General features: G+C 43.1%; 1 protein-coding gene across 7 annotated transcripts in view; it reads right to left on the bottom strand.

Moving 5' to 3' along the window:
- Positions 1-25,165, bottom strand: part of ADAMTS9 (ADAM metallopeptidase with thrombospondin type 1 motif 9) — a 130,118-nt gene that overhangs the window by 22,887 nt on the left and 82,066 nt on the right. For 6 of the 7 annotated variants that reach the window (XR_004426037.1, XM_033141296.1, XM_033141300.1 and 3 more), the window contains one exon: positions 7,312-7,479. The exons of the other annotated variant lie outside the window; for it this stretch is intronic. Coding sequence is in view for 5 of the 6 variants with exons in the window: in XM_033141296.1 (XP_032997187.1) it covers positions 7,312-7,479 (168 nt within the window). In the remaining variant the exon portion in view is untranslated. The remainder of the gene's footprint in view (positions 1-7,311; positions 7,480-25,165) is intronic. 7 annotated transcript variants of the gene reach the window in all.

Genomic DNA, 25,165 nt, shown 5'->3' with positions numbered 1-25,165 from the left:
TCTACTTGCACTTTGATGTGCTTTCCAACTGCTAGGTTGGCAGGAGCTGGGACCAAGCAACGGGAGCTCACCCCGTCGCGGGGATTTGAACCACCAACCTTCCGATTGGCAAGCCCTAGGCTCTGTGGTTTAGACCACAGCGCCACACGTGTCCCTTTTTTGCTCATTAGTAGATCCTGAAAGGCAGTTTGAGTGTGTGTAGAAGAGGATAATTAATTTTACCAAGAAAAAAGTTTAAAAGTCAAGAAGGTTTGTAGCTAAAACACAGATATTACGGCTGACATTTAGCATTTTTGAAGACTGGGTTTTGCTAATAATGCAAGGACCATTAAGCAACACTTTAGAATCCAGTAATGTAGTATCTTTAAGCTTCCTTGAACTTATAAGATACTTGAAATACAGAGATCATGAATAACATTTGCAAGTATTAGATTAACAAGTTTTAGAGCACTTGTTAATATAAGAGTTATTAAAAGCAACTTTATAAACCCAATAATGTCGTATCTATCAAAGCAAAATGTCCCCGAATTCAACACAAATTATCATTTTTTCTACAAATAACAATTTCATATCCTTTTCTTACATTTACAGCTAGTTGTCAATTACAATGCGCCCCCTGGCAAATCACTATTCTTTATTGAGTAAACAACTTTAAAAAGGGCTTCTTCAGTGCTGCATGCTTTAGTGTTGGTGTGTCCCGTAAAGTGAAGAGACCCAAAGAGCAAGTGGACTTCGGACATTTTGGGGGGCTATAAACAGTTATGAAAGGCTAGTTATGTAAGTTGAAACAGTGGAACGCAATGCAGCTTGATCTGTTCTTCTTTGGCGATCACTTGTAGCTGAGTAAGATTGTCTTCCATAAACACGGTTTTAACAATGAGTCCGTAAGTGACTGTGGAGGCCAATTCTGGATCCACACGTCCTTCCACAGTGGGGACATTGGTTTCCGGGCGGGAGTTGATCACGGTGTGGATTTGCCAAGCATGCCTTCCTCTTGGAACATTTCTCCCTTGCGTCTTGAGTTTGAGTGTCTTCAAAGCCTGTGACACCTTTGGTAAAGGCGGTTATCCAATTGGAGCACTTTTTTAGAATCCACTTTGCTCACCCCCAAAAGGGGGAGGGACTAGAAAAGGTGCCCTAAACATAGTCTGACTCCCCTTTTCCCTGATTGGATTACCATGCCCAGTGGGGTCACCACCCAGTGGTCATAAAAGACAGTTGAACTTTGGAACATGGAATATACGGACTTTGTCAGATAACACAGATAACGAGCGTCCTGAATGGAGAACTGCCATCATTGCAAGAGAGCTGCGACGTTTTAACAATGATATTGCAGTGCTTCAAGAGACTCAAAGAGCAGGCGAGGGACAACCGAAGGAAGAAAAAGGAGGCTACACATTCTACTGGAAAGGTCTATCTGAACAAGAATGTCGAATACATGGGGTAGGCTTTGCTATCAAAAATGATCTTGTGAAGCTCCTTTCAGAAGTCCCTACCAGCATTAATGAGCGACTCTCAACCCTTCAAATAAAACTCACCAAAAACCAGCAGGCTACTATTATAAGCACTTATGCACCAACACTGGACACCGATGAAGACATTAAAGAAAATTTTTACTCTCAGCTGGATACCGTCCTATCAGAGATGCCTAAGGAAGATAAAAATATCCTCCTGGGTGATTTTAATGCAAGAGTTGGGTGAGATTTCGATCTGTGGCCTGGGACTATTGGGAAGGAAGGAATTGGCAACAGAATCTTAATTTTGACGATATGTGCAGCACACTTCCCTTTGACCTTGTCGCCTTGGGCAACCCTGCTGGGAATACGAGATTCCCGGCGGCTTCTCTCACAAGGGTCATAGGAACGTGCAAGCCCACTCACCATGACAAGGTGAGGATCCAGTGAGTGAGAGCTTGATCTGTACCCAAATGCTTCACATGTGGTAGGGTGCTTTGCATTGTGATTAATAACACTGCTTATCCTCTGCAATCCTCACGGAATAGCAGAATCGCAGCCAGAGGAATCTATACGAAACTGCTCCCTTTAATGTATTTCAAAAAGGAGTTTATCCCTTGTTTCTCATACTCAATGGCATTCATTTTCAGGAATGCTGTGATAATATAGAAGACTGATACAAAATGAGTTAAGCTAAATTGAACTGGAGGACTTCTCTCTATTAGTAATGAGTCAATATCCTAGCAAGGTAGTAATAGCTCCTTAGAGGCAGATGTTAGTAGTACTTATCATGTATACAATGAAAACAATCTTGCTGTTCAGATCTCAATGTACATAACAGATATTTGTGACATCTGTCACAATTCTAGCAAATAACTACTGTATTTTCCGGCGTATAAGACGACTGGGCGTATAAGACGACCCCCAACTTTTCCAGTTAAAATATAGAGTTTGAGATATACTCGACCGCAGATTCTCCACCCGGCGTATAAGACGACCCCCGACTTTTGAGAAGATTTTCCTGGATTAAAAAGTAGTCTTATATGCCAGAATACACAGTACTTTACCTGAAAGAAGAAAACACAATACGGCATTGCCCTTAGTATTTACCTGGTAGAAATCAGTATTGTGAAAAATGTAGCTTTGCCCCTTTTTAAAAAAAACAAAAACAACACTTAATTAAAAATGTGCTTTACCCCCAATTTAAAAAAAAATGTTGACAAATGAGTCAGGATATTATGCTATAATTAAACCATGGCTTAATATCATGGGCCAGTTTAGCTAACACCAGCTGTTGTGGACTATAAATCCCATTATCCTGATGGGAGTTGTAGTGAAATACAGCTGGACGGCAGCATGCCAGCATCTTTTTTCGTAGGTTACTAGCAGTAATTTCTGGGTTTGCACATAACAGAAAGCTGTGATTAACAGTGGTTTAGGAACTCACTCCCTGGGCAAAGCAAAGCATCGGGGAATGGTTGTATATGACCGCATACCTCTCATTTACATCATGGCATAGGAAACCAGGATGGGATCCTGGAAAGTCACTCACTGTCTTGATAATTATCTGCCACTTCCAGGATGAGAAGCCGCCTGCCTCTGTGTACCAGCCACCAGGGAACAAAAGCAGTCCTGTTTGTGGGCTTTCCATAAGCATCTGGCTGGTGACTGCCATATACAACTCAGGGCATGCAGTTTATGCATATCCTGACCTATGTAGCCCAATATATGATTGTGCAAACTAGGCCATAGTGACCCTTCAATAAAATTAGTTGCTGACCAAAACCACGGAGAGTGAGAACTTGAGTCATGCATAACGCATGGTCGTGAGTTTTTGCCTGTTTCTCCCCTTCCCCCATAGGTTGACAATTCTGGAAACCTACGGGGCAAATCATACTTTCTGCAGGCATCCCCCCCCCCACAAGTCCTGCCTCCAAGAACACAACAAGGCTGCATATTTCCTTCCCTGAAATTAAAGTGCACAACTTTCCCCCCCCTTATCTTGCACCCAAGTTCCTTCCCCTTGACGTAAGAGGAGCCCACGAAACCTTGCGTGCACTGAAATCCCTTTTATATTCTCTATGACGTCCAATGGAAATGCTGTATGAAGAATACATTGCAGCAGCTAATAAATCCCTGCCCGCCCCCAAATGTCGGCATCTAGCAGAAAGAGCCATGACATTCCAACGAGGCATTATTCAAGCCTCCTTGTACTCTTGGTTCTCCTACAGCAAAGCTAGACAAAACGTGTCATTGCACTGCATGCTGATGAATGATAGCCCTTTCTAGGCCGACTATTTAAGGAACTACTGCTGGAACACTGACAGCAGATTTTTAAAAGTTCTCTGTGGGTGTCATTAGATAGTTATTTGTAAATGGGAAAAAAAACAACCCAAAACCAAATCACTATCACCACAACTTGATGTCCAGATGGCTTAAATTGGTAGCACTCACTGTACTAAGGTGACAGACATTTCAGTTTACACCATCTGAAGAACAAAGTCTAGATCTCAATGGCCTGTTCGTGGGCTAACCATTAGCATACAGATTAGCTGTTTACCCCACTCGTTTCAATGGGGCGAAGCACAGGCAACCAGGCAAGAGCATTGCAATCATAGCCTTTAATTGCCAAGTCACAACAGATTATCGCAGGCTATAAATCATACTATATCCTTATTAATTTGCGTCCTTTCTGAACTGGGCCCCAGTCATCTGAGATAATACTTGGAAATTTCAGAACGTCTATTTTTATATAAGTTCAAGCATCTGACAGGCCGTTGTGCGTCGGCTGGCATGCCTTCATTAGCCACAAAGATTGCTTTCAGGGCACGATGTGATTTCAAAAGCAGAGGCGCAAAAAAAGGGGGGGAGCCTGGGCCCAAAAATAGTATGGCAAACTCACGGCCTCTTAAAAAGGAAGCTCCCAGACTTACAAAGGCAGTTCTCCTCAATCTGCCAATAATCATATGAGTTCCACAGAGAGCTGTCTGCTTAAGTTAAAAGTCTGTGACCAACGACAGCATGTTAAGGGAGTAACCAAATTATACATTTGACTAAAGCTGAACTAAAGCTGCCTGCCCCAAACCAGCGATGGGGAGTGACTCAATTCAGCAGCTTGGCTCTAGGATAGCTGAGACACCGTGTGTGTGTGTGTGTGTGTGTGTGTGTGTGTGTGTGTGAGTGTATGCATTTGTGTTTTAGAAGTACTTCCAGGTTAGGATTCTCATGTCTGTAGGCCCTCTGCCTGTTTGCATTATGATTATGAGCAGGCTCTTGGGGTCCTGCCGGAGGAGAGGAAACTACCTGCCTTCCTAGTCCAGCCAGAGAGATAGGAAGCAATACGGTTTGCATTTTAATGTGAACATACTCGATTTGCACATTGCAGAACAATACGCACTTTGAAATTCAGCTATCTTTCAAAAATTCACACTTCTCCGCGTTGGATGTGTATACCACATTAGGAGAAACGTGCGCTAAAATGCTGAGGAATTTTTGTGTGCGCAGACTTTTTCTTTTAATAGGAAACTGATGCAGAAATGGCAAGGTTCAACAGCAAGCAAAAGCACGTCTGTCTGTACTGAAGGTAGGCGCAACACTTTCTCTCTGACATTTGTTACTCTTCCCTTTGGGGCGGCCAACGATTTGTAAGGTAAGAAGCTGTGGCAGGTTGATGGCTGCCTGAAGAGTCTCACGTCTTGTCATCTGCCTTTGCGTGTCCTTCAACCATACCCCCTGCCCGCTCCTTGCACAACCTCATTTTAATCCCTCGCCTTTCCCTCAATTAGCCCCTGCAGCAACTGCTGAAGCGCAGGCCCGGATATTTTGCATGGCCCAGGTTGCTTGTGTAATGGCACCGTCCCTGACGGCAGCCCACAGTTGCTTAGCAACCGCAAGGGCTGATCTCCTCCACGTTTGTTTACAAAAGGAGCTGTACTGTATTAGCTGGAAGTATGCTAACTGGAATGGCCACAGCATAGATAAAAGTGAAGGTCTGGGACAGGAGATCACCGAGCCAGAGTGACAGGAATTTGAGATATGATTTCTTACATCCTCCCTTCCTTCTCTCTTTTTGTTAACTAATGGAACTTTCCACAATAGGCTTTACAAGAGTGGTTGTGAAATGTATCCAAGGAAGGTATCAGCAGTACAATTCAATGCCCTCTGATGGGGGCTTACTTCTGAGTATCATTATTATCTCAGTATGTGAGTTGTTGGAGAAGAGCTATAGCTCAGTGGTAGAGCATCTGCTTTGCATGCAGAACATCCCAGGTTCAGTCTCCAGCATCTCCATGTGGGAGAGACTCCTTCCTGAAACCCTGAAGATCTGTTGAGAAGCCAGTGCAGACCATGCTGAGCTAGATGGACAACGGTCTGAGTCGGGAGAAAGCAGTTTCCTATGTTCCCACAAAAGATTCAAAGGAACTTACAAAAATAAAAAATCCAACACAAAGTAAAATGTTGAAAACAGTATTAAGGGGGTCACACAATAAAGCACATCCGTCTATGTCTCAACACGGACTCGACTACCAAATATCCCCCCAGTGTTAGAAACCGAGATGATATGGGAGCAGCAATGGAGTGTCTATGCACACTTTTTAATAACAAGAGTACAAAGCTGAAAATGAATGAACTGTTCATTTTTCACATGGTCTAGTCCTTCCCCTGCCCACCCCCCTAATGTTTTTAAGAGGGTCTCTTCTCCAGTCTTCAGAGAGTAGATGGAAGCGGGGAGGCAGAAAAAGCTCCCCCTTTCCTTCCATTCTGCAGTTTTAATCTGAAATCTTAAACGCAGTACTGCGCCCAGAGCTCAGAAACTGCTCGCACTAATGAAATTCCCTGTTGCAAAATGCTCCTAGAACAATGGGACTTTCGAACACTGATTCCTCCCCACCCACCCCACTCCCCCAAAAATATTTAACCGCTGCAGAAAATTAATACTCAAAAATGCCTGGAGGAAAAAAAGGCGATTGATGCTGGGGGAGGGGGCAGGGGCGGACCAAAGAAACAAAATTCTAGCATTGGTCCATTGTTCCTTAGACGGGGGCCACTACTGAAAAGCCTGACAAATATGTATAGTACTGTAAAATACATTAAAAAGGCAAAATTCTATGTCAAGCTACAGAGGAAGGTTAAAGCTTGAATTTACACGCCACAGTGGAGGATTCCTACAGTCAAAGTTAGATCCATCTGCCTTTGACTGTCCCATTTAGAGAGATTGGACTGACTGCGGCCATCTGCTGGGAAACAAAGGAAGATTTGCAACCCAGGAGTACGCAGAAATCTCTCATGCCATGCTTGCGTGATGAACGTGTGGGAGGGAGATGCCCTTGGACCTCGTCTCTCAACTTTTGCTCATTCAGTATTAGCATGGAAAGAAATGTATGCACACACAACTCCTTTCACGTAAATGCTGAACATATGAGAAGTGGGAAAGGGGGTGGGGAGAGAGGGCAGGCATGATCCTGCTCCCCTCTATGTGTTAAAAAAAGAACAACACATATAGAGGTGTAGGGTGGGAAGGGAATTCTACATGCCCCTTCCATCTTAAACAATGACACCATATATCCATGAGAGAAGCAGCTTTAATGAAATGGAAAATAAAACCCAATAAAATTCAGATCAACCCCCTTATCCATCAAGCTCAGTACTTTCAGGTGGCAACTATACAAGGCCTCTTGCAGAGGTCAACCTCAGTTTTGTTACTTGGAGAGGGTGATAATTGAACTGGTGCCTTCTGAATGCAAAGCATGTGTCCTACCACTGAGCTATGATTCCCCTCCTTTAAAACAACCACAACACCCAGATGTTTATTAGCAGCCATAGTTGTCGGTGCAAAAAGTAGGATGTCACACCTTACCTGTCCCCAGTCTCCTGTTTTCCACTTTGGGCACCTGCCACCTCTACACTTTCTTTGCACATTCGGTTTAGCCAGGTGTTTGCAAAGATTGTTTTCTAAATGTGTCCCATCCTTCGACAAGCAATAAACTTCTCGATACTTCTGCCCTCGTCCACAAGAGACAGAACACTGAAATGTAAAGGTAAAGACAAATATATCTTATACAGCTAGTTTTACGGCCTTCCACATGTTTAGCGAAAAATACAGCAAAAGACTATTTGGGGTGTTAAGTGAGCAAGGAAGTGGATTTCATGTCCCCCACTCAGAGAACTAGAGAGAACAGAGTACCCTGAGGCTGCTTACCAATAATAACAAGCAATAGCTGTCCCTCTACCTCTACCTCCCCAGGTCTCTCCCTATCAACCTTTCCATAAATACAGCACAGGCCATTATCCCAAAGCATAGCAAAGGAGAAGGAGAGAGAAGTGGCAACTGAGGAGATTTGGTGAAAAAAACCTGCCCCTTCCACACTATATTTTCAGATCTTTTGTAGGCAGTGCTATTTTTCTAGAAAAAGAGGTCCCAGAACTCACCACGAATGCCTCCCATGTCCTCTTAAAATGGCAACGGTGCCTACCTGAGAGGTGTCGGAACTGAGTTCTAGTGAGTTCTGGCTGAAAAAAAACCCTGGTTGTAGGTCTTTTTTTACCAAAATTACTGCTGTGAATATAAACATTTTGTGTCAAACTTAATGGGCATTTTGATGCTCTCTAGAAAGTTCTGAAATGCAACATTTTTTTTAAAAAAAATCTAAGATTAGCAAAGGAGCAATAATGAAGGAATACAGCTGAACTGCATGGATTTGTGAGTAGCTAGGACTAAGGAGCGACTGACAAAAGTTTGGAAGACTTATTAGGGGAGCAAGAGTTTTGCTGTACACGTTAAATGCAAACATAGCATGAGAAAGAAGACTTAAATATACCGAGGAACAGTGGTGGTGGTGGAGAGGGTAGGAAAAAATATTTGGGGCAAGCATCTGCCACCCCTCACTATCAGGGGTGACAGGAACCAGTTCTTTACGCTTCTATATCATGCTAGAATTGGGGTGTTGGGGGGAGGCAGGAGCTCCAGACGTCCAAATAAGAACATGAAAAGCAATCGGACAGAACACAGGGAGGATTAACAGTGCAATCCTAACCAAGTTCCTCCAAACATTGTCAATCATGTGTAACAGGCAGAAATGGGGAGCAACACACTCGCTCCCCAGCTTCTACTGCATTTCTGGTCATTCTCTCTTCTTTGGCAATCACTCGTAGCCGAGCAAGATTGTCTTACATAAACACGGTTTTAACAATGAGTCCGAAAGTGACCGTGGAGGCCAATTCTGGATCCACATGTCCTTCCACAGTGGGGACATTGCTTTCCGGGCGGGAGTTGATCACGGTGTGGATTTGCCAAGCGTGCCTTCCTCTTAGCACGATTCTCCCTTGCGTCCTGAGTTCGAGTGTCTTCAAAGCCCATGACACCTTTGGTAAAGGCTGTTCTCCAACTGGAGCGTTCGCAGGCCAGTGTTTCCCAGTTGTCGGTGTTTATACTACATTTTTAAAGATTTGCCTTGAGTCATTCTCTACACCTATTCGAGGTGTAGACTCCCTGTGCATTCTGGAACTCAGATTTTCTAAATCTTGTGGGGAAATCTACCTAAGTAAGCTGGCTCCCCACTACAGATGATCACCTTCCAATTCATGGCAAACATCGGGAATGCAAGTGATCCAGTGGGGTAAGAATGTTTGCCCCCCTTTCCTCCTCCGTACCACGGTTCATCCCAAAGCATGCTGGGAGACAGTGGTGAAGGTAGGAATGCCTCAGTCAGTTCCGTACAAACGTACCAGTTGACTTGCTGGCAATACTATGACAGACGCTTCTGCCGGCAGCCTCAGTTGTCACTGCTGCCTCCAGCAGTGATGGAGAAATGTGTCAGAAGCAGGAAGATAAGATGTTAACAGAGTGAGATGTATGAACTGAATGAAAAGTAAACAAGGAATCGATTCTGTGTTACTTAAGTATATCGTTTTGTTATACAAGTGGGCAAACATCATCGTGGAAACAGCAAAGACCTCCTGCAGTGGCAATTCAAAGGTGCTGGATTATATAAACAGTAAAGAGCTACAGAACTTTGTTGGAAGTCCAAATAGTCCTGAATAGCACGTCATGGAATAAAATTGGTTAGATAACTAGCCTGACTTATTTTGGCACATGATTTCCGCCTTCTGTTTTTCAGGAATCTGTCCTTTAAGGACCGTAACAGCAGAAGGAAGGACAACTACAAATATTTAATATGGAAAATGTTACTGGTGCTGCCTTTTAAAGTGTGGGTTGGCGGCTTGCTGCTGCTTGTTAATTACACGTGTATTTAACCAGAAGGGGTTCAGTATTTTTTACACTTTATGTAGCCAGCTCCAAAGAAGGCAAAGCGGGCACAACAGGACATTACGAGCCCAAGCAAGAAGCAAACCAGCAGGTTCGTTGGCTGCAAGCTTTGTAGTAAAGCAACAAATTTCAACCTCCTTCTGCAGGTTCATTGAACTTTTACAAATGTGACCACTTCTGGCATGTGGGCCCCTGAACCATTTTGATTTTAGATTAGTCTCCACCAAAAGATTTAGGAATCAAAAGGGGTCTGGAAGCACAACAAGAATTTAATATGACAGTTCCTTGCCGAATGGGCCTCTTACTCAGCATGACGCAGGGAGAGATTCAATTTCGATTTCTTCATTACATGTTAAACAAGTCATTGCATGTTATATCACACACAATGTCAGCTTAATCCTTTAGCACAAACACATTCTGTGGTGATCTTTCGAAGTAACACTCTCCTGTTTTCTTTTCAGAGCTGAATCGATGGAGGAGGATGCAGCCCACTAACATCTAACAGGCCTCTCAGCTCTTCTTTTGATTTACAGAAGCCTCGTTCTGTGCAGGGCTTTAAATTGCAATTATGTGCGTGCCCCCAAGCATTAAGATTCCTTACATTGCAGGGGGCTGGACTAGATAACCCTTGGGGTCCCCTTCCAACTTTACAATTCTTTGATTCTATTTACCCCCACCCCACCCCCAAGATTTAAGGTAGCTAGAAAGAGGTGGATACAGGAGTTGGGAGAATCCATCATTTTGTCTGGGGATTTAGTAAAACTTCAGATTATCTATTAATCATATTATTAACTGCACCTTAGCCACCTCTTATAATTACAGTGCCATTACTGCCAACACATTAAACATTTCCATTCACAAAAAACCCTGGCAACTGCCCTTCACTGGCATATATTTCCCCTACACATGCTCACCCACTTTCTACAAGAAGCCCTGCCAAATTGCATGATGAAGTGATGTCATGACCTCCGGCTATAAGTATTGTAGGGTTGGCAGAGTAGCTCTCCTCTTGCTTTGCTCCCGTCTAAATGCTCATTTGCTACTGGTGGGGATGATATTAACTAATAGGGCTCTGCACCTGATATGTGGAATTAACAGCAATTTGGATAAGGGATGATTGCACAAAACAGTTGCAGAAGCAGAAACACGCATCGTAGGTATTTTACTTGATATCATGTTCATGTAACACAAAGGCAGGGAACTGGGAGAGGCCATTGCGGCCTGCGCTTCAAATGTGGCTCTCAGGAGACTTCCATCTAGCCTTTCCTCCTTGGCCCCTACCTGCTCTTCCTTGGCTTTTGTGCATCCAGTTTTATCTGCTGGGACCCCATTTTACCTTGGGACCACAACAGGGGTTGGGGGAGGTTTAAAGCAGTGTTAAAAACTGGGATAGGAAAGCTAGGAGCTAAATGGCACCTTAGACCTAGGTTATGGGTGCAACAACGAAATGTCTAGGCACCCTTTTTTTAAATAACAAGAATACAAAGCTGAAAATGAATGAACTGCAGCTAAAATATTATGTTCATTTTTCATACAGTCCAGTCCTTCCCCTGCCCACCTCCCTAATATTCTTAAGAGCGTCTCTTCTCCAATCTTCAGAGAGTAGCTGGAAGTGGGGAGGCAGAAAAAGGTCCTCCTTTCCTTCCACTCTGCAGTTTTAATCTGAAATTTTAGGTGCAGTACTGCACCCAGAGCTCACGCTAATGAAATTCCCTGTCACAAAATGTGCCTAGGACAATGGGAGTTTTGAACACTGGTTTAAAGCCCTCTTGTTCCCCACACCATGGTCCACATCTGCACTGGACCCCTGCTTCCTACAATTTGCATTGTGGAAGGGAACTCCCATTGGAGAGAATGGAGGATGTGTCTGCCCCCAGTAGTTTGCAAAGGGTTAAAGTCGTCCCACTACCCTTTGCATTGGAGGGTTTTTTTTTTGCAATGCAAATTTCAGATGTGCTCTCAGGGATTATGTATCATCTGATGGATGGGTTGTATGTATGGATAAGGGTGCAAATCACTGCTCATTTTGACTCCAGCCTTACCCACCTGCTGACAACAAAACAGCACATACATTTAAAAAAAGCAAAACTCGATTTTCTAAAAATATTATGAGGGGAAGAGCCACCGGCAAAATCTTGCCTTCATACCTACCTATGGATCACTCCATAGGAATTAGCCCATTGTTCTGTTTATTAATTATGTTTATTAATCTATGGAACCACATAATAAATAATAAAATTAAAGTAAGTAGAATCAATAATAAGGAACTCAGTTATGCCACATCTACCACATACACATACAGGTGCCAGAGACATAGTGGTGAAACCATGTTTTGAGTTCTCTATGCAGAGACTAGAAGTTTTTCCTACTTTCCCCACAATTTTTATTCTGGCATACTCATACACAGTGAGTTCCATCCTGACAGAAATGTAGAAGCCAGTTGTAGAGTTCAGATTGCTATAGCACGTGGTTCACTTTGCATGGGTCATACAAAGAGGCCAAACAATCTCCTCTAGATGTTATATTTTTCTTTCATGAACTTCTCATGTCACTGGCTGACTATAAGTCCTGTTTTTACAGCTGCAAACTACACGTCCTGTTTGTAACTTCCATCTCTAACAATTCCACAGTGAGGCAAGCTTTGACCCTGGGCTTCTTGAATACACAGAAAAGAAGAACAGAGCAAATGCCTCTCTGGTTGTATCTGTTTGAACTGAAGGGTTTACAATGTCTTTCTGATACACAACTGCCTTGCTCTAAGCTCTATGAATTTGAGAGAAAGGTTCTCCATCAATTTCATTTGAGGAACTCAAGTAAGTTGAGTTCTTCTGACCTCTCTTCCTTATGCCAATTAGTTGGTATAGATCTTAAAGGTCAATTTCAACTCCACTTACTCATGAAATCTGAGTAATAACTTCTGAATGGCTATGACAAGTATATATGAAAATTAACATCCCCCCGAGTGTCCCTGCCCTAGGAATATGTGCTAGAGACTTTGAAGAAGGAAAACAAAGCAGGCCAAACTCTCAACATCGATAGCGAGGATTAAATAAGTAGTAAGACAATTGTCAGCTGAATGTATTAGCAATGACAGCCAACTGTCTTAGAGCAAAGAAAATAAAGATCCAAATCTCTATAGAGCCTCAAAGCCGATACTAAAACAATACCACACAACCTAACTCGCCTATCAAAATTAATGTGGGTATAAAACAACTGCACAACACATTATAAACTGAAAAATGCCATACAAATCATTAACTCACTTAAGAATCAAAACACTTGCCATGGACAATTTATTGCAAATTAAGTTCAAAGTCAAATGCAAACATTCAAATTAAAAAAAACAACTCCCCACTCCATTCAAGTTTTAAAGTGTGCCCTTGGAACAGTGACGACACAAACTTGTCCAATTGGAGTAGACAACCAAATTTACACTGTACACTGAATTGTAAAATATGAGCTGCAGAAAGCCATAACTCCTCTGCATGTTTTAGTAATTGTATGTTTTTGCATATGGTATTGTTATGGTGGATGCAAAGCAACAGTTGGTGCACATGCCAATTTCTTGATACAGTACTGTATTCCTATTCTGGAAATAATGACTCCAAAGAAGAGGAACATGAAAAAATAATGACAGCAGAAGCTTTGGAATTCTGTGCTAAACAAGTTCTGGTTACTAAATTTATCAGATCAGGCACATTTATTTCTATAGAGTTAATACATATGTATTTGATTGTGAGATTTTTGTGGGTTCAACAATGGTAGTACAGTATTTGGTAATTGGTAACAATTCGTAATACTTGCTTTCCTTTTTTTGGTCATAGATTTAGGAATGGGCAATATATACAATATATGCAACTTTAGATGGGCAATATATACAACAAAGCAGAGAGACCAAGACTGAAGGACCCAGAGAAGAATGGAAAGCTGTGATGAAAATTACAACAAGGCAAGCGAAACACCAAAAACCTAAACCCTCGAAACGATTTCATTTCTTAGGATTAAAACTGAACTCCAAATATTTCACGATCTTTTAAACCTGCAGGTCTAGCAACGCAATCGGAGCTGTCATATGAAATATGAGATCACTGGAAGAGAAATATTTTGTGGTAGGACTGGTCTAAATATTACTCTCCACGCACAAGTGCCTAAGTGCAGAGGCCTGAATTATTCGATTTTCTCTTTGCAAATTGAACCAACTCTTTGCACAGCTGCTTCATGCAGAGTGAAGACTATCCTGCTGCTTCTCCACTGTGCTATTTCATTGCCACTCTAAGTAAAATGTTATGAACTGAGTGGGGCTAAGTCTACAGGTATCCATCCAAGGTCATTTTCTTCTCATCAGAGTTAATTAAGACAGAGTAGTTATAGCCAGCACGGCCCCTTGGACAGATGAATTTTACATATGGATCTAAGAATTCCTTTTTTAATCTGTATTCATTTACAGCCTGGGGCAAGTCGGTGTAGTCCTCAGGCAACAACTCATAAAAATGTGCTAATTTCAACACCACCATCATTATTAATACCATTACTTTTTTTTCCATTACAAGGTTCCCGTGATGATAAATGGGTAAGGATTGTAATGTACTGTAAATACTGTCAGAATGCTAATTAATACTACCAGCATCACCTCTGGATTTATATTCAAAATTACTAGCCTGGTTTTGGATAACACAGAAAGGCTTAAGAAAAAAAAACCTCATATTTTTTTTTACTCATTAATATTCTTAGCCTGCCCAGTCCTAAAGATTTAGCGAGTTTAACAGCATCACCTTATACATGCCTACTCAGAAGTATCCAACACTGAGTACAATGGAATCAACTCACAGGTAAGTTCATACAGGTTGCAGCCTAAAACAAACATTGCAACAGAATAGGGAATAGAGCTCCACAAGCCTGATTCTTATCCGAATTAGCATTGTGGACCAAATTTGGAAGGTGGACAGCGCTGGCTGTCAATCGCATAGTACATCACATATTTGCTGGTGGGTGGGGCAGCCCCTCGGGTAGGGGGGGGATTCCTACTTGGGAACCATACAGCAGGGGCCGTTGCCAACCTCACGTGCAGCAGACTGGGGAGCTCAGAGCATAGTTCTGGCAAGCTACTTGCTTCCTCCCTCCTCACCACTTACACGGAAGGGAGAAAAAGCTACCTTTTGCAAGCATAAGCAGCCAAGTGGGGAAGCTTTGCTTACTGCTGTTGCTTGTGAACATCCGGACAAAGGAAGCAGGATCGCTTTCATTCTCTTTAGCTGATTTGGAGACAGGGTCCAGCTAAGAGATGAGTTTAGTTGTGCAGGAGAGCCCAGCGCTTAGCAGGATGGCTGTCCCATCACATCAGCTGCTTCCAAAAGCTGTTTGAAGCATCCACCCATTTCCTGCTTTAAGTGAAGGAGAAGGGGTGGTTGCTTCAAACAGTGCTTTTGAGAAGCTCCTTAAGGCATCCCCCACGGATGGGGGATGTCTTAAATTGTTTCTAAGAAGCATCGTCTGAAGCAGCTTGTGCGCTCCTCCTGCAAGAACACAATGAGCTACTTCAAACAGTGCATCTGAGCAGGATTTAATCACTGACCATCAGCTGAGATTAAATCCTGTTGCCATGGCTGTGTGGTTCTGTTGCCTGCAGGGAGCAGGCATGCAGTCAAGTGCGGATTAAGCATTGTCGTCCTGCCCATCAGCTGATGTCTCCATGATGCCAGCTGATGGGCAGGAGGGTGTGGTTTGGCAGGAAAGGCGTGACATAGGTTCCCCACCCCTGTGATAAATGACAAGCTATGGATGCTAGACTCAAGCTAAATAGAGATCACAGCTCAAAAACCAGAAACTTGAATTAAACCTGGAATACTGCTGTATAATGCTGGGGCAACAGGTTCCCAGTAACCATTTACTGAGAGGGGTACAGCCGTCAATTTTAGTAAATAATTTATAGTATGTGCAGTAGTCAATTCGTGAAGCTGTCAATGCATGAGTAATACGTGCCAGAAATTTGGTGGAGTTTAGCTGTCCTGTCAAGGCAATTAAAAATACACATTCCTGGCCCTGCAAAATACAAGTTGGATCCAGGAACACTCCCAGTTGTTGGGTGCTAGAAGGAAGTCATGAGCAGCAGGATTCTGTTCTAAGTTAGTTTATATTCAAAACCATGTTTGAACTATGCTAGTCTAATTTTTTCCTTAACTTCCCAAGGCAGCTTGTTATATTGCTATAGCTCCTTTGGTTAGAATCACAACCCTGTGAGACTTAAATCAGTTTTGATATACACCAGATTTTTGCTTGCTCCTAAATGAGTTGCTATTTCCCTGGATAAACCTCATTCTTTCACCAGTCGTGTGGGCCCCATTCACGGGGTCTCTTTAGCAACCTCTGAAAACAAGGGAACAGTCACATGAATGCCAATTCAAGTTCTTCCGTTTGCTTAAATTCATGTTGATGACATGGAAAGAGTGCTCACACATTTGACTTGCAAATTTAAAGAGCACTGTATTTTTCAGGTCTGCTATTTCCCCCCACATTTTTAACATTCACCTAGCTTTTGCAACCTATTTTTATTTTATTTTTCAAAGGCATTTCTAATTCATTTCTAGATAGCCTTGTTTACTGCAGTCACTGCTCTCCCCTTTACAAGCCCTATGCTTGGCGCTTTGAAATGTGTCAGTCACCTCACATTATTGTGGTGTCAGATAATTTGCCAGCGGGTCATCCCAGCCACCTATCAAAATTGGTCCGAGAAGGTCGGAGAAATAAAGATTTGTTTCACCAGGCCAAAAAAAGGCTCCCCACCGCTGTACTTGAAAACATAATTTTAGGCCAAGTTAACTATGGCCACAGATATTAAGTGATCTTTCAGCTACAACCGTGCTACTCCTAACATGAAGCCTGTGGTTGTATTCATGAGAAATTCAAAACCATAATTTTGAATGAGTCCCAACAAGTTCAAGAAAAGTCTTGGGTTCATTTGCTTCCCTCTCCTCCTCCTGCATCGCTGGAAAGAGGATTATGATAGAATTCAGTTTCACCTTTTAAAAGTTTTGACTTAATATTGCATTCAAACAAAGCATCCTGGTTGAAATGCACAATGGTGTTTAACAAATCAGCTTTATAACATTATGCTGAGATCCCTTAAGAGTGAAGCTTCTGAAGATCTGTTCATGTGAACTCCCCCCCTCCCCAAATAAAACAAAATAACTTTTATAAATTATGGAAGAGCTCGGCATACAGTGCTGCCTTAGAGATAATTTAACAAGCATTTTGATTGGAAGACCTGCATTTTGACCTTGGTTTTTAAAGATACGTGGGCAAACCTGGCCTGAATGTTGAACACAAGTGGAACTGTATACAAAGGGTTGATCCCACTGAACACATTGGATTTGATATCCCGCTTTATCACTACCCGAAGGAGTCTCAAAGCGGCTAACATTCTCCTTTCCCTTCCTCCCCCACAACAAACACTCTGTGAGGTGAGTGGGGCTGAGAGACCTCAAAGAAGTGTGACTAGCCCAAGGTCACACAGCAGCTGCATGTGGAGGAGTAGAGACGCGAACCCGGTTCACCAGATTACGAGTCTACCGCTCTTAACCACTACACCACACCGGCTCTCTGAATGAGTGGAATAACTTCTGTTCATGCAATAGAACTTCCCCATCCCCTCTTCCCCCTTCCATATCTGCTCTGGGGACTGACTTCACTGGTTGCAAACTTCCCCTTTCCCCTTCCAAATCTGCTCTGGGGACTGACTTCACTGGTTGCAAACCAAGATTGGGATGCGTGTGAATATGTCCCAGCTGGACCACACAAGTCCAACTTACCAAAATCCCCACTTCTGTTAGCTGCCCCTTCATGTCTAGCTAAATACCAAGCAGCTCTGTACTGTATGAAACCATTTGCTCCTGTACAAATTGGACCAACTGTGGACCAGACTTTGTGTTTTTCCCCCTCACAGCAACTTATTTGCTTATCTGCATAGTTGTGCTCTCAGACATGGAACAACTCCATGTTTTGGCACCCGATGGGGAGGAAAAGAAGCCAGCAAACTAACCAGTAAGCCAAATTCTATCAAGTGCTCTGAGGACAGAATAAACCATGTCAAACCATACAAATATTTATTTGGTTTTTAATAAATTAAATATTGCATATTACATCATAAACCAAATTTTGTTCATACCAACAGAAGTGGTAGCTGTTTACTGGAGACGTTGCTACCCATATTAGGATAAGTACTTTGCCCTAATCACAAAACAGAGAACTGTGCACTGTAAAAGAATCATTACAATATTACAAGCCTTGAGATCCGTATTGTTCAACTCATTCATCAGGACCTTCTTCCTTCTGCTACATAATCTGGACCACGGGGTGCCAGAATCAGACAGCAAGTTTGCTAAACAGGACGGACCATTAGTTGTAGTTTCCCCTCAATACCAGCTAACTCAACATTTATTTCTGAAGAATTCGCTTCCGGCGCATTATTTACAGTGTATCAGTTAAAAAAGAATCTACTTCCAATAGTGTACTGTGAAAATTCATGAGCTTGGAGCACATATACTTTTACATCAGAGTCCTATAAGTTTAAAGACACAAGACATAATTCATTTAATGGACCCTGACAGTGCTCCCACTTGCACCATGGGAATATTTTATTTTATTTTAATAGCACCCTTCACCACAACAATCAAACAATTCCCTCCCACTTCCTTACCCTTCTCCCCTGTGCCTCCCTGAAATTGTTGGGATGGGAGAAACCCCAGAGGGGATTGTTCCATATGGAAAGCTGCAATGCTTGTGCAGACACAGGGTCTGACACACAGTGTGACATTGAATTCCACCCATCATACATACATATTCAATCCTTAACAGGGATAAAAATCTGGGCAGGTTTTTAATTTACTGTAGCCATTCCAGTTCAAAGACTAGACATTTCATCAACCATGTGGGGCTCCTATAAGGGAACATGTTATTAAATCACTACCTGTAGAACCAGTACTTTGGGGGAAGACAAATGTCTCCTTAACTAGAAAAGTCACAGTAGAATTGTCAATTAGAAGACAATTAGAATTGTCTAATTCTCATGCTATCCCACTGTGGCTTTTGGATTTGTTCTAAGGAAACAACATGGCATCCTTTTGTACCCTTAAACAGAAGTTGCTGTGGCCACATTTTCTTTGCTATCCCCTCTGCTACTTATGCAAACTTCAAATTATGCAAACACTGCTACTTATGCAAACTTCAAATTCCCCAGTATGTTTGATGATATCCCGACCATTCGGATGCATTAAAATGTATTGCATACACTTCCACATTTTGAGAACCAGCTGAAGATCTTTATAACAGGTATTCAAGAAGGACTGACAAGTACTAGTCCCACACTTCTGCAGGATGCCCAACTTGTTAGGAAAAGGGGTATCAAGATTATTATTTTTTTTAAGTGAACCGATAAAGCACTTACTTTATAGGTTTCAGCTAAATTGAAGTTAAACGCACTCAGCAATTATGCCTTCCTCGCTTGAGGACTCTCTCCCTAATGCATTTCGAAGTAGAAGAGAAACTGGGTGGTTATGCACCAAATTACTAGGCACCAGTAACAGGGTTAGATTGCAGACTTAGGAGCTCTCTGGAAGGAGGGAAGAGAAAATTGTCTAATTCTCATGGGCATTTTAGTGCAGGAAACCCGTGCAGAAATAAAAAACGAAGAGAGACCAAGAGCAATGTGTTGAAAGAATATGTAAGCAATGCCTCCGGACACTGGCACTATTGTAGAATGAAAAAATTACCTAGGGAGTAAAGGAGTACTATTTCAGCTTATAAAGTAGTGTTAGAAAATAATTTTGTTCCTGCTCTCTCTCTGGTCCCCTGGGAAGAGGGCAATCACCAGAGTGGCCCCTTCAGGGCTTGCCAGTCCATATCTGCAGTACCCTAGCATATTCAGGTATTTCTCGCATATATGCAGCCATCATATATGCAGCCATCATATTACGCCCAAGGACGGCAGCTGCAACTGCTTCCGTTCTGGAATCAGGCCCTCGGTTTACGCCACTGAGAAAGTCAAAACATGATGTGCGGAATTATTAGAAAAGGAACTGAATAGAAAAGATAATGGGCAATTTATGTCCCCATACAAACATCTGAGGCTGTTCACCAAACTGCTAGTGAGGATAAACTACCAAGCTGTAGGGCTCACTAGGGCAAACGGCTTATTAAAAAGAGGCAGGTTAAATCTTTAGGTCCAGCCCCTGGCATATGCAGTTGAAGGATATCGGGGTGCAAAGCCAGGATTGCTTGAGACCCAAATAGAGCCGCTGCCAGGAAGAGCAGAGAATCCAGAGCTCAATGGAGCAATGGCCCGACTCAATAAAGACAGCTTCATATTTGCCAGTGTTAGAAAAGGGATTGCCAATCTATTGGTAGGTATAGCTATGACCTCTGTGGGGGTCATATAACCATGGGAAATACATAGTCCCAACATACCCTACATTCTTATTTCACTGGGGCTGCTCAGGCCCATGCCACAAGAACCTCCACTATGCGTTAGGACACACTCTCTCTCTTGCAAATGCTTCAGAGTGGATCTGCACAGGGGCGGCCTGTCCTGTCTGGCCACCTGAGGAGAAATGGGGAGGTGCCACCCCCCCCACCAAAGCCGGGATTACCAGGGTCAAATGCCTGTGGCGGCTTCCGGCAATACCCTGTGGGGCTCTCATGAGATCTCACAGAGCTATCACAAGAGTTCCACAAGATTTCGCCGGAAGCTGCTGCCACTTCTCCTCACTTCTCTGGTGGCGGTGGGTGGGCTGCCACCCCACAGGATTCTGCCCCCTGAGGCAGCTGCCTCAGGCCACCTCATGAGCAAGGGATCTGCATGTTCCCTTAATACACTGAAGCCCAAGCATATGATACCTGCTACAGTCTATAAAAGTCTACAAGCAGGAGTTTCATTTCCAGTCTTGGTTCCCAGGGGCAACTTATCTCTATACATAGGAGGGGTTGTTGGTTTTTTTTGCATGTGACAGTACTCACGAATATGGAGTACTGCCACATCTCCCCCCCCCTCGCTGCCCATGGCAGCCATTTTGTGCTGGTATCCACAACACTTTTATCAATGAGTACAAGCATCTCACTTTTTACAAAACAAACAAAGAAACAACAACAAAAAAGAGAGCACTGCCTGTATGGGCTAACTTACACGACCTATTCAGATGCACACCCACAGCTGATTAGAGGGACAGCATCATCCATTCTATAATAATGATAATGATAATGATACCCCGTCCATCTGGCTGGGTTCCCCCAGCCACTCTGGGCGGCTTACAGCATATCTAAAAACGTAATAGAAACATCAAGTGTTAAAAACCTCCAAATACTTCCGATGTCTTTAAAAAGTTGTGTAATTCTTTATCTCCTTGACATCTGAAGGGAGGGCCTTCCACAGGGAGGGTGCCACTACTGAGAAGGCCCTCTGCCTGGGCAAAGAAATGTGGAGTTCAAGCATGTTAAGGACAAACATGAATCTCTCCCAGGCTGTGGAGTTAACCTTAGATGTACAGAACTTTTGTTAACAGTAATTGCATTTACTCACTCTTCCCTAAATGGAAAATGGGTTCATAAACAAATATATTCAACGAGGGCAATATCCAACAAAGTCATAATCAGAAAAGAGCCACAGAGTAGAAATACTTAAGTACCAAGTCCGTTGATTTCAAAGGCTTAATGCTGAATGTGACTAATGTTGCTATGTTAAGCTTGGTCAAGAGACAAAGGATAACATTCGTAAATCCTTGCTGATGCCAAAGATGTATAAAGGAATAATGTGAGATGGAAAGAACCTGAGTGGCACGTGGAATCGAGCACCACTCACAGGCCCTCAGGTAGAAACAATATGTGAACTCACTTCAAATTTCTGTTTAATTTAAGCATTCAATAAATTATTTAAAGCTGTGTCATGTGGAATACTTTGTATCTGGGAGCCAATTCCTCATTGAAATGTGTTTTGATAAATGGCAGCCATATGTATACATTGCGGTTTTTTGCTTGCAAAAAAATAATGTGGTAGATGCTTGGATGCATTTTTGGAGATAAAAATCGGACTGCGGAATAACTTAAGATACTCAGCAAAAGAATGTAGCAAAAGAAAAGCAGACGACAGTGCTTTGCTCACTAGAACAGGAAAAAGCAACAACACTATGCTAACAGCCATTGCATCTTGGGTGTAATGAGGCCGAATGAGAACCACAGCTTAACTACAGAGCAGTTTTCTGCAGGAGCAAAAGTCCCAAGTTAGACCCTCCCCAGCATCTCCAGGCAGAGTTAGGAAAGAGTTGCATGTGAGAGATGCTGCTAACCGATGTGGACAGTAATGATTTAGAAGGACCAATGGTCTTAAAGGGCCTAAGACCACTTCCTACAGTACGTTCTTCCTAACAAAGAAGCAAGTAAATAAAACTAATTCCGTCCTGTCTTTTCTGGCTGAGTGTTAAGACTATAATCCTAAGCGTACAGGAAGTAAGGGCTGACACACAAGTTCGATTTAGCATGCTGAAAGCAGCTGTGACACTCAGTGCTATGCACATGAACACATATTGTATAGAAGGCATATTGTTCTAAATGAATCGGGCATGCCTGATGGAGTAATTTCATCAAAATAAGAATAACAATAACTACTAAATATAGCTTTGTCACTGCTTCTGTGTGATCCTACAGATACCTGGCAATGTTTGTGTAAGGGAATGATGTGGGATGGTTTGATAACGTTGGTACTTTTCGGTTCCTCAGGAGGCAGCGTTGTGGTAAATAACTAAGAGCTTTTGCTCATGACATTTGGTCCCTGCTGCTTTCCTGGTGCAGATGGGACCTGGCCATGTAAACTGATCAACAATGGTCATGTACGCATAGAGATATAAAGAACGGGGGTGGAAGGATGACACAGGGAAAATCCCCCCCCCCATTTCTGCTTTTAGTTCTTTTAATATCTAGTACAAAGTGCCTCTAGGGACCCAGGTGGTGCTGTGGGTTAAACCACCGAGTCTAGGGCTTGCTGATCAGATGGTTGGCGATTTGAATCCCTGCCACGGGGTGAGCTCCCGTTGCTCGGTCCCAGCTCCTGCCCACCTAGCAGTTCGAAAGCACGTCAAAGTGCAAGTAGATAAATAGGTACCGCTCTGGCAGGAAGGTAAATGGCGTTTCCGTGCGCTGCTCTGGTTCGCCAGAAGCGGCTTAGTCATGCTGGCCACATGACCCGGAAGCTGTTTGCAGACAAACGCCGGCACCCTCGGCCTATAGAGCAAGATGAGCGCCGCAACCCCAGAGTCGGACATGACTGGACCTAATGGTCAGGTCCCTTTACCTTTACCTTACAAAGTGTCTCTAATTCCCACTGATTTGGTTGAACATTACCAAGTGAATATGCTCAGCACTGTCGATTTAAGAGTCAATGCTAAACATGGTTTAACTGGCAGGAAGTCCAACAGCTTTTAAAAGGAAGTCACTTCCTGATAAGGATGTTCAGTATATCAAGAGTTGACTCAAATTAACAATTTTCCAAGTGAGAACATGATTCCGTCAGTTCGGTTTATCTCTCAGTTGAAGTTTGGTTCCTGCCAAGCTATTGTGAATGATATGCAGTGTATGTCAATTACCTGCCACTTAAGGTATGCCCTCTGGGTCTTTAGCCAGCAGACAAATTTATGAGCAACACGCTGGAGAAGAAATTGCCTCCGTCTATTACAGATTACGTTCTACCAGCGACACCTTATTTTAAGTCACCCAAACAGAAATATGAAGCATATTTGCAGTGCTCTCTGTATGGCTGCTGTGGGATCCTTCAAACGTTACAGTGTCTGACACAACAGTCTCTGTGCTTTTGACTCATATCCCACAGGAGAGATAACAGGGAAGCCCCCCAAAATAATAAACACCATAATCAAAATTGAAACCTCGCCCCAGTCCCATCAATTTATGCAGGAAGGTATACTTGCTTATTTGCAAGATATTCACTGGCAATGCTGCTCAAAGATCAGATCTATACTCTGTTCCACGGATCAGTTAAAACAGATACAAATATATAGGGCTGGTGGGAACTTGCTCATCCTATATCCTTTAAGCACAGACACGAAGATAGAGCAATAGACAACATCTAAGAACATAAGAAGAACATAAGGGGTCCATCTAGTCCAACATCCTGTTCTCCCCAGACACCTGTGGGAATCCCTCAGGCAGGAAGCCCTCAAGCCCTCTACACTCCTGTGGTTTCCAGCAACTGGTATTCAGTAGCGTTACTGGCTCCAACAGTGGATCTCCAGGTTACTTTTTCTCACTTCCTTGGAAAGGAATAAAGATCAACAATACAGTCTTACCTCGGAAGTCAAACAGAATCCGTTCCGGAAGTCCGTTCAACTTCTGAAACATTCGATTTCCAAAGTGTGGCTTCTGATTGGCTGCAGGAAGCTCCTGCAGCCAATCGGAAGCCCCGTCGGACATTCGGCTTCCAAAAGAACGTTCGAAAACCGGAACACTCACTCCCGGTTTTCAATCGTTTGGGAGCCGGAAAGTTCAACTCCCAAGGCATTCGGGAGCCGAGGTACGATTGTACAAGAGCTAGTATAAGTGCCTCTACTCAAGCTGTGATTTCGGGCATGCACAATTTGTGACGCATCAAGTTGCACACAGCCTGCCAGAAATGGCCTGGGGGTGTTGGTTTGTCTTTCTGCGGCAGCTCCTGTGTTAATCATAGCCAGCAAAACCAGGTGGTGATCATACCCGCAAATGGGCCACGATACACAGCCCATAGCCTACGTTCAACTTATTGGGTCTCAAAAGGCCTACCCTGGCTGCTAAAGCACTTGCCAAAAAAACCAGGCCAGAAACATTTTGTATTTGGATCAAAGTGGATTGTGTGAACATAACTATGCAAACGATTTCTGTTGGCTGGAATGAACTGATAATACTTCTAACACAAACATAGCCTTTTTCGAGTGTTATGGGAATGCCAACATGAATAGAGGGCATGAAGATGCCCCCAACTGCCAACTACGAGCTTTTCTCCATTCACCTGGAAGGAGATCTCTATGCACATTCAGCTGAACACAAATAGAAGCCTGATAACACAAGATTCTCTTGACAATTGGAGGAAAGCTTCTAAGCACGCCCGGCTGAACACACTTAGAAGCCCTCTTCTGACCTTCCTGTTCAATGCCAAAATGGAGAGGTTTGGGGTGGGGAACACGGATGTGACTTGTGCCGCCATTTTTGAGTGTTCACAGCCTTTCACATTAGCACATATGTTAGCACAGTAATTGGCACAACAATCCAGTGGGGGGTCAGTACTATTACCACAAATGGAGGAGAGACAGTGGTTTGTGTGAGTGCATTCATACAAGAGACAGTATCTGAAGCCCAAAGTTTGGAGAGAAATTAAATGTTGTACCTCCCTCCGAGTACAGGGCAGTATATAAATTCAATA

Source organism: Lacerta agilis, chromosome 2, assembly GCF_009819535.1.
Source record: "Lacerta agilis isolate rLacAgi1 chromosome 2, rLacAgi1.pri, whole genome shotgun sequence".
Classification (NCBI taxonomy): Eukaryota; Metazoa; Chordata; class Lepidosauria; order Squamata; family Lacertidae; genus Lacerta; species Lacerta agilis.
This window is presented reverse-complemented; position numbering and strand designations above follow the sequence as displayed.